The 10,067-nt window shown below is 48.2% G+C and overlaps 1 protein-coding gene across 13 annotated transcripts in view; it reads right to left on the bottom strand.

Moving 5' to 3' along the window:
- Window positions 1-2,500: 2,500 nt before the first annotated feature.
- Window positions 2,501-10,067, bottom strand: part of BOC (BOC cell adhesion associated, oncogene regulated) — a 121,737-nt gene continuing 114,170 nt past the window's right edge. For 12 of the 13 annotated variants that reach the window (XM_038582827.1, XM_038582829.1, XM_038582832.1 and 9 more), the window contains 8 exons: window positions 9,715-9,896; window positions 9,148-9,253; window positions 8,463-8,585; window positions 6,138-6,359; window positions 5,206-5,441; window positions 4,918-4,994; window positions 4,253-4,446; window positions 2,501-3,230 (listed from right to left, as the gene is read on the bottom strand). In XM_038582827.1, coding sequence (XP_038438755.1) covers window positions 3,043-3,230; window positions 4,253-4,446; window positions 4,918-4,994; window positions 5,206-5,441; window positions 6,138-6,359; window positions 8,463-8,585; window positions 9,148-9,253; window positions 9,715-9,896 — 1,328 coding nt within the window. In that variant the 3' untranslated portion in view covers window positions 2,501-3,042. The remainder of the gene's footprint in view (window positions 3,231-4,252; window positions 4,447-4,917; window positions 4,995-5,205; window positions 5,442-6,137; window positions 6,360-8,462; window positions 8,586-9,147; window positions 9,254-9,714; window positions 9,897-10,067) is intronic. The other variant, XM_038582838.1, reaches the window with a different exon arrangement.

Genomic DNA, 10,067 nt, shown 5'->3' with positions numbered 1-10,067 from the left:
CCAAGCATTTAAAAAAAATGTGATTGTCATAGCTTTGAGGGTTGCTTATTTATTGCTGCATGAATAGTTATCCCCAAATATTACATAAAACAAGGACTTACCTCACCCGGTTTCTGAGGGTCAGGAATCTGGGAGCAGCTTAACTGCCTGCTTTGGACTCAGAATCTCACGAGGTTATGGTCAAGCTGTGAGTTGGGGCCACAGCCATGTGCAGCTTGGCTGGCACTGGAAGGGCTACTTCCAGACTCACTCAGCTGTTTGGCAGGAGGCTTCCGTTCCTCACTGGCTGGCTACCGCAATGAGCAACTGCCTGGATAAAGTGGTTGGTCTCCAGGGAGACACCATTCCCTAGGTGGTAGTGGGAGCCGGAGGAAGTTACGTAATCTTCCTGGGCTTCATTTTATTATCTAACAAATGGAAGGATTTGGATAAGCTCTAAATCTCTTTCCCATTTTGAAATTCTGTGATTCTAATTGCAGCAAGAATGACTGTAGAGTCTATGGAAGGGCCACAGCAAAGATTCTCTGAGTTTTTCAACTCCGTTTTTTTTTTTTTTTTTCCCGATTGGTTTTACAGTCAGGATATTTTTCCCCCCAGAATTGAGCTAAGACTAAATTCACCACTTAAGTCCACAATATGCAGGCCTTCATCCTGTAGGTTTGATAATATATAGTTATATATAGTTAACACTCAAGTTGTTTTTAATTTTGAATTGGACAAGACCTATGGATAGCTTTAGTTTCATTTCTACTTGATTCCAGATTTAGTCTTAAGTTTGTAGTTAAGTATCAGCCTTTCCATTCACTCCTGCTCCCCTGATCAAATTATTTTCTGCTTCTAGCTGTGTCTTAGAGAAAGCTGCTTTACTTCTGAGAGTAAGGCCAAAATTGGTCTACACTCAGTTACCTCTGGGTCAACTGCTAACATAATTTGGCTATTTTGAACTCTTGTCCACAGTATCATCAAAGCCCAATACTGGAAGAAAAAGAAGCTGTAGAGTAGAGGCCCTTCTGTCACATTTACTCATTGTTGCCAAGTCTGGCTGTCCTGTGGAAAAGTCTTTTGGCCTTGAGCTGGGCTCTGTACCACCATTGGCACCTGCCTACTAGCTCTTACTCTTCCTTCGGTAAATTATACGGCCTTTGCATGGCTGAATCAGGCTTTTAAAAGGCACTGTAATAATCCGAGTCTAAAGAAATATAAAATACAATGAACTCGAGTATGTATTTAATTTTCTAGGCTAAAATTTAGAGGCCTGATACTTTTCCTCTTTTCCTTCAATTGGCTAAGGTAAATATGTATATTCATCTCACTTAATGTACCTTAGAAGTGATTTTTCTTTCCTAAAAAAATTTTTTGAGAGCTAAAACCATTCAATATTGTTACGGTTCCAGGGCTGTGCAGAAAGCAATTTTACATATCACTTCCATAAAGTTCACCAAAATTCACTTTGACAACTACCTAGGATTATCAAGGAAGACAAGACAAGAAAAAATACAATGAAATTTAAAGCCAATGGACTATGAGGTGAGTTACAGCGCAGCTCCAAGAGGCCCTGGATTAGCGGAGTTAAGATTGAGAGTAGTTGGCCCTGTCCCACTCCTGAAGTGACTTTTAGGTCCCCAGTGCAAGGTCGTGGCTGAAGTTACATCTTATTTCTTCTATCATTTCCATGTTCCTTACAGTCCTTCATTTTATTTCTTAAAATATTAAGTACAACCTTTCTGAAGATCATGTCGTACCCCGATGAGAGCTCTTTTTCCAATTTAGCTGTTGGACAGAAAGAGCATGTGATACAAGCTAGGCGCAGGCTCGGTATCTCTTCTGACCAGTAGAGGGTGCACTTGGCCTGGAATCTTGTTTCTCCCACTGGTGACTAGCCTGTAGCATCTGCCTCCATGACTCACTTAACCAGACTTGAGAGTCTCCAGGGGCATTCCATCTGTAACTCACCTTCGCTGAAATCTCACAACATATATTTTTCCCTCCTGGGAACAGTCTGAATGTTAGGGCTTTTCGTTGCAAAGCTTCAGGCCCCAGCTAGTGCCAGCTGCACGTATGAAGGTTGATCCTGTGGTTGTATGGACGTAAGTAAATGTTGATTTTAAACAACTAGTGAGTCAACTCCTCTGGCAGTGCTGATCTATCTTTGGAAAAAAGGAAAGTGAATTTTATCAGGCACCACATGTGCACGTGCAACATAGCATTCAACTAAATGATATTTTGGAGATCTTCCACACATCTCTCTATGACCAAAGCTTTACCTCAAGTCCATTCAGTAAGAGAACTGCGAATCTGCTTCTCCTTGCCTACTTCATGCTGAATCTCTCTTGACCAAAACGGTTACCAACGTAATACTTAAAGAATTAGACATCCGCTACCTCTTCCTGATCTCAAACTCTTGACAGAACTGGAAAATGTCACAAGGGGAGACTTTTCTTCAAAAACTCAAAAAACTGAATCCTAAAACCTATAAAGAGGATGCTGACTCATACATGACTAAGTTGAACGTTACAGGGAAGACTAAACATTTATTTAGAAATTACAGTGTTTGTTTTTACAGAGATAGGTTGCCACAGATTATTGATTCTGGAAGGTTTGTTAATGCTAATAGGACTATACACATCTTAGTCTATTCTCACGGGCATCTTCTGAAAACGTTTCCTGTAGTACCAGGTCTGGCTGTCTTCATGAGTATCTCCAGCCTGAGATCCTGTGGCTTTTCCCTCCTTGTCATCGTAGACAGTGTACCTAAGGCTCGTCCTCTCATCAGCTTCTCTGGGGGCTTTCTGCTGCCTTCTCAGTCTGTTCGGACCCGTCTGTTACTCTTGCCAGGCTGAATCCTGTTATTGTGGCATCTTTGATTTCCCTCTCATACCTCAACTGGGTAGGATTCTCTGCGTCTCTCCAGAATTATAAAAACACATATACATTTATTTACAAGTGCATAAATATATAAATATGACTATTATAGAAAAATAAATACCAATTTTCTCTCTTTTTAAAAACAATATATAGTCTTTCTGGGATATTGGTTTCTGCCTACATTGTAGGAGGTGGTGTTTCAAAAGATATATGCACCGGTGGGCTGGGGGAGAGCCGCATCCCAAGTTCCTGCCCTGTGTAGGCCCCTGTGGGGTGCTGGGAACGCCAGTCTCCTCCACCCATTTGGCAGGAGTTAGGACTGTCCACTTCTTCAACTGGTACAAGGCCCAAGCAGCACGGGGGCCCTAAGGAGGAGAAAAGTGGGAAACATTAAAATCCAGACTAACCAGGAGCCGTTGCTCAAGAGTACTGGGTTAGACTTGCCCTAAAGAAAAGACAGAAACACAGGACTATGGCAAGGGCAGTTTGCTCTGACATCTCAGATATATGGGATGGGCCACTAGTACCCATGTCCCACCACAAAGACTCGCAAACACTAAGCACCTATACCCTAAAGCAGATGAAGTCAGCTGAGCCCTTGAAATGTGGAAGAAAGCCCTGTTATTTCCAGATTTAAACTGCTACTCTACCCTTCCAGTATGATTTCTCTGGGCATCATCATCCCACCCGAGGGAGTCCAGTTTTGATGATGTTGGGGTCTGGCTCTAGGAGGCACCTGTCTTAGAATTTTATCTCCCAGAGACAGGGTCTAGGATCTGCATGCGAATGGATACATGCCACAGAAGCTAAGAAGCATTAGCCAATTGTCCGAACCAGCCTGTGCCTCCAATCAAGCATCCACTGATTGATTTCCAAGAGCCTGGCACAAAGGAACACTGTAGGATGGGCAGTGTGCATTGAGGCCCTTGGAGAAAAGGTTCTGTGGAAGCACAGAGTTATGACAATGATGTGAGAACTAGGCTGCTTAATGACTGATATCATCTTCCTAATTAAGAGACAAGACCCAACACAGCAAGGTATTTGGGGTGATTAGAGAATACCTCTTGGTGTGATGAGAGGCAGCAGGAATCTGTGAATGGTCATGAAATGCTGAGACCAAAAGGTTTGCTTTCTCTGAAATGGGGGTGTGTCCTTTTCTCAGCTATTGAGGACACAGCTTGCCAGGCTAGAGTTGGACCCACCCAGATTGCCCCCATGGACCTGCCGGACCAGGTCTCTCACTCCCCCATAGAAAAGCTGTGGATGGCTCTAAACACCACCTTTGAGGAAGGTTACCTCCCCCTCTCTAGGCCACTGCTGGGTTGTGGACGCCTCCCTCATGTCAGCCCCAGTCTGTTCAATTTCCCGACCTGCCCCTGGCACCAACCTCGGTGAAAGAGAGGGTCCCATGTTGCTTCCAGCCCAGGACTCGGGGGTACATTCCTCATGACTGACTGGCCCGTGGCCGCAGGCTGCTCCTGGAGGTGGTGGCAGTCTTGGTGAGGCTGGAGCAGCTGGTGAGTTGAGTCATCAGGCAGCGTATATAAGAAAGAGCCCTCATCTGGACTGGACCTAGGACCCCTGCAGGCATGAGACCAGATGGAGAAGTGAAGTGGAGGCAGAGTAGGTCTGTATCCCCACTACCCTGGCTGCTTCCCCTGTCTCAGGGCATCAGAGCCAGTCAGGGCTCAGATGGGGCAGGGACTGCTCCCCTTTGAACCTTAGGTGTCATACCACCACTTCCATGGATAATTCTAGTCTACTTCCTGAATGCATGAAAGGATGTGCAGTCAGGTATCTAGGAGACTATGGACAGAGCCAGCTGAAAATGGCTGCTCTGGCCTGCCAAGTGAGGAAGGACTTCTAACGGGCCAACCCAGTCCCCAATGCAGAAAGCACGTTATAATTGCCAACACACCTCCTAAGGAGGGGAGTCCAGTGGAGCAGGTTGTGGGATATGCCTCTGTGCCTCACCCTGTCCCTCTCAGTGACTGAGATTGGGCTTAGGGTAAGCTCTGGAGCAGAAGGCAGGGAGGGGAGAGGCCCAGTTACCTGGTAACCTGGTGACTGGTGTGGTCATATTCAGTGCCAAGAATGGTCTGCTTTAGCAGGCTGCTGGTGTCATCCTGCTGCTCAAGAGAAAGAGTAACAAAAAAGTCACATCGGAGTCCAGGTAACTTTCCTGTTCAGTGTTCAACAGAATGAGCTGTTCCCAACTAAGGAAGCCAGACCCAGTAGCCCAGGATTAGAGGCTGGAAGGAAGAAGGCCCCAGGAGGCAGCCCCAGTACTCCCCTGTGCTGGCTCGCACCTATTTGCCCACATTCCCAGGGCTGTGTTACCTGCTGAAGCACCCCTGGGCAGTGTTGCTGAGGTTTCACGCCTGGGTAGCCCATGGCAGCTGTAGGGCAGCCCCTATTCACATGGATCCCATTGGCACAGGCCCGTCTACTGGTACCACTCAGGTAGGGCTGCCCATTGGCTTGGTGGCCTGGGAGTCCTCCCAGTGGTACCATAGTGTATTGGCAGGAGGAGGACAGAAGGGCACTTCGAGGAAAACCCAGGTCTGTTGTATGTTCTGGAAGAAGAAGGACACAGGTATGCTCAGGCCCAGGAGGTCCAGGGCAGCCTCCAGTACCATAGAAATCTCAGAAAACTTCTGACACTGCCCCAGGGATGAGAATGTTCTCAGTCACCCATTTCTCCTACCATCTAGACTCTTCTGCAGTGTGGAGAAGGGTGAGGAGATATAGCAGCACAAGTTTGGGGAAAAGAAGTGGTGAGTCAACAGAAGAAACTATTTAAATGAGGCAAGTTGACGAGATGTATTGTCGTTTGAAGCAGAGATGAGTGGATAACAGGGAAAGGGAGAAAGCCCAATGCGTCCACAGACCCAGAGAAGTGACAGGGAAGAGGTGGGGTCTATTTTCAACATGAACGTGTGGTCAGAGCAGCAGCTTCAGACGTTAAAAGGAGTTGGAGCCAGATAAGTACTGAGTTCCAGAGACGCAGAGGCCAGAACACTCTCCACTGCATACTTTCCATTTGCCAAGATCCATAAACTGGGAGGAAAGGGCCCAGACTTGGAGTATTTTTCTCTCTCTCTCTCTGAGCCCTGTGGGGAACCTGGGAGCTGACGCTCTAGTGAATGTGAAGCAGGGCACCTCTGATCCTGCCCTGGGTGAAGGCCTTGTTGGCAGGCTGGGAGGCCCCTCATCCCCACTAGGCTCCTTCCCTTGGTGCTGAGGTGGTAGGCGGGGGAAGGGTCACTCACTTTGCTTAGACCAGGCCCTCCACAAACAGAAGGGGATGAAGGCGACAATGATGAGGACGATAGAGCCCAGGACGACCCCAACAATCAGGTAGGGCAGGTCACTGGAGCGTGCCACCATGGCCCCGGTGCCGACCGGCCGCTCTATGGTTTCAGGGGGTGGCAGCTGAGGTGGGGCCAGAGTTGGGGGTGGGAGACGACCAGGCTGACCAGAAGACTTCCGAGCTGTAATTGTGGACAAAATACACCTCAGTATCTATTCTTCGACATCTCTCTCACAACAAACAGAAAACACCAACAACAAACCTGATTCTATGGGAGTGGGAAATGGGGTCAAACTCACAAGGCAGGGCCTCAGAACTCAGTAGTAGATGAGTGTGGTGTCCAAGCTCAGCACGAAGCTGGCCTCGAATGGCAGATTTGGCATGGTCAAAGAGAGCGGAACCTTCTATTTCAAAATACACTCTGAGATGTTTGTGAGTCTAGCACTGGTGTCAGGCTGCGTCTTCTGAGCGGGAAAGGTGAAGGGCTTTTCCCAAAGAAAGCTAGTGAACTTTTGGAAGACAGTCTTTAAAAAAAATGCACGAAACCAGCAAAAGAACTGGGAATGGCAGAGTTTACCCATGGATTTGCTACTCCTGGGAAAATTAAGGGATGCAAAGGACTAGATCTGAGCCTGGCCTCGGGGCAGGAGTGAAGCGGAGGTAGGGGACTCTGGGAGAGGCGGTAACTGCGAGACACCAATTCTGCGACAAGATGGCAAGCTGTCCTCTGGGTCGTGCTATTACCAGGCTGTGTGTGACCTGTTCACTCCTGTTCATAGCTGTCCTCTACCTCGACTCTGACAGCACAGCCGGTGATTTCCCGCTACCTCTCCCAGGGCTGCTGCTTACATTTGTCTGCCTCCTCAGAACTGGGAGGCCTCCTCGTCCCTCTGGGGCCACACTCTCCCCACTCTGTCCTGCGTCCTGATGGCTGCCAAGTGCCTATGTCCACGGCTCTTCCCCGCTGGGAGACCCGCTTCTCCCTCAGGGTCTCGGGAGAAACAGCCCCAGGAAGTCTCTGAGTGGCCTCGCCTTGTTCCTTCCTTCCTCCTGGGCTCTGCTGTTCTTCTGGCTCCCCCATTTCAAAAAAGGGCAACATCATCCATCTGTCCTTTATGCTAGACTCCCTTCCCTCTCCCCCCGGCCCTGATGTGCTAGCAGCCCCTGGTCCACCGACACTTCCTCGAAAGAGTCTCCAACCTGTCCCTTCTCCTTGCCTGGACTTCACAGCTCCCACGCGCTCCCCCTGCCCACTGCTGCAGAGATTCCTGTGAGCTTCTCAACCTCACGGACACAGGGTCCTCGATGATCCAATGCCCACAGCCCACCCATGCCCTTCCCTGGGCATTCCCTTTCTAGAGGCCACATCCTCTAACCACCTGGAGCTATTTGCTGGCTGGCCCTGTCCCCAAGGATGGTCCCTCCTTGGTCCCGCCTAAAGATTCAAGCCTTCCAGACCAGTGTGGAACCTTCGTGGTCTCTGCTCTCTGCCCTGGGCACTCGGTGTATCACTTGATAGGGGACTCTGGCTGTGCAGTATTCTCCACTGGACATGACAAAAGAGGGCTGGGGTGCACAAGGAGGCACTTAGTATTTGCTGAATAGGTGACTGAAAGCTGCACAAAGCCAGAGAGACAATGTTGCCAATGTCAAGAAAATGCATTATTTTCTCATCTCCCTTCCTATTCTTTTGTGATCCTCTCCTGATTAAGTTCTCTGCAACATTCTTATGTTATACATTTTCAGTATTTGCAAAATGGAGATGGTGATATCTATCCACTTGACCAATGTGCAAATATTAAGTTATTATGTGAAGATGTTTAACATGTTTTAGTGCAGAGAAGGAATCCGGGCTTGTAGTCGATGAACTGTGCCCAAAGTGTGCTCCACCCCTAACTCGCTAAGTGACCTTGGTGGAGATACATCATTTCCTGATGCTCAGGTCCTTTTCTATCTCTGGTTGGTTTACTGAATTTAACTACAACCTCATTGTAAGTACCAAATGTTACAGGAGCATAGTGTTTATAGAGAGTTCTGACATTAAGAATGGGTTCTAATCCATAAGTTCATCATGTAGGAGTTAACTCCCCAGTTCCTGGAAGCCATCATGATGGCAGCCCTATTCACACTTGAGGCACAGGCAATGAGCAGAAGATGACAAACGGGTACTTGGAAAATAAGGAGTCTTCATGGGGAAGAGATATCAGCATGCTACATGGAACAGTGACTTTTCCTAGCTGGCTAAAAATAGCAAGAGGAAAGCAGAGAACCTAAAGACAATCACCTTTGGTTTCACAGATCATCACGTTGCTGAACTCACTCTCCCCTCCCTCATTGAAGCACTGCATCTTAATGTCGTAGGAGGTCTCTGGCTGCAGGTGGCTGATGGAGTGCCAGTATCTATCCCCTGGAAGAGACAGCAAGGAAGTCACATATAGGAATACGCATCTGGTCTGCCTGGAACCTTCCCAGTCAGCCTCGGACAGGGGTGTGTGTCCAGGCTGGTGCCAGGAATGCAACAGGATGCCCTGGGCTGGAGAAGCACTGGAAGAAATGTTCTAGGTGCCGCCCAAATTCCTGTCGTCCCATCTCCATGGGAAGGAAGCATGTGGACTTATGATCTCGATGACCCCAACTGTAGCATGTGTCAATGATATGTGCACAGATGCTTTATGTCACGCCAGCCCAGGTTTTATTTTTTTATATTTTTTATATTTTTAAAAGATTTTATTTATTCATGAGAGACACACAGAGAGAGGAAGAGACACAGGCAGAGGGAGAGAAGCAGGCTCCATGCAGGGAGCCTGAGGCGGGACTTGATCCCAGGACCCCGGGATCATGCTCTAAGCTGAAGGCAGATGTTCAAACACTGAGCCACCCAGTGTCCCCAGCCCAGGTTTTATACTTTCACCAACACCTAGACCCCCATTATTAACAGAGAAAACCGTATCACCCAAAGTGCTTCTTACCTTCCACCATATCCTTCTTGTAGTCACTATCATTGTCACTGTCTGTGGGTCGATAATAGATATAAAAGCCATGGATAGGGGTGTTGTTGTTACTTGCTGGGATATACTATGGGGAATGGAGAAGAAGCAAGTTGACAATGGAGTAGAGAAATCATGTGAGCAGAACCACTGGTGGACAGAAATTTGACACCAGCTTAGAGTATAAAAATTCACAGAGGGAGCCTGACAAATATTTCTGACAAGATCTCCAAGGCTTTCTTGGGGAAGGCTGTGAAGATCACTTGTTATTTAGCCTAAAAGTCCCCCAGCTCTTAGAGACTAGAAACAGTTCTCCAAAGATGTAAGTCCCCTCTGAACCTGCCTGGGTACTGTAAGGATGAGTCTCTTGGCTCAATTCCCAGGTATGGGGGTTGGGTCGGGGGCAGGGCAGGGGGTGACCACTTAAGGGAAAGGGTCTTAGAAGGGAGAACAGAAAAGTGATTCCTTCCTGCCTGCTGCAGCAGCCAGCCTCTATCATCTCGAAGCTCAGCCCCACCTCCCCGTTGCACTCTATGCGAGGCCACTCACCATCCACTTGAGCATGATGGTAGTCTCGTTGACAGCATCGGTGAAGGTGATGTAAGGGCCTGCCACAGGCCTCTCGTACACACGGCCACTATAGCTTGACACCACATATGGCCGGGAGGGGGCACTGGGCTCACTTTCCCCCAGCATGTTCAGAGCCCTGACTCGGAATTTGTAGGAGGTGCCTGGTAAGGGAAACTCACTTGAACCCAGGAGCTGGAAAACTCTTCTGACCCACCCCCACCGAGCACACCCAGAACCTAGAGGGATCTTTTGGGTAGCTCTTCACCAAATACAAGTCCCCAAAGGACACAAGAACTCCCATCTTCTTCAGAAAGGAGCCACAGAAGGGACAG

Source organism: Canis lupus, chromosome 33, assembly GCF_011100685.1.
Source record: "Canis lupus familiaris isolate Mischka breed German Shepherd chromosome 33, alternate assembly UU_Cfam_GSD_1.0, whole genome shotgun sequence".
NCBI classification, from domain to species: Eukaryota; Metazoa; Chordata; class Mammalia; order Carnivora; family Canidae; genus Canis; species Canis lupus.
This window is presented reverse-complemented; position numbering and strand designations above follow the sequence as displayed.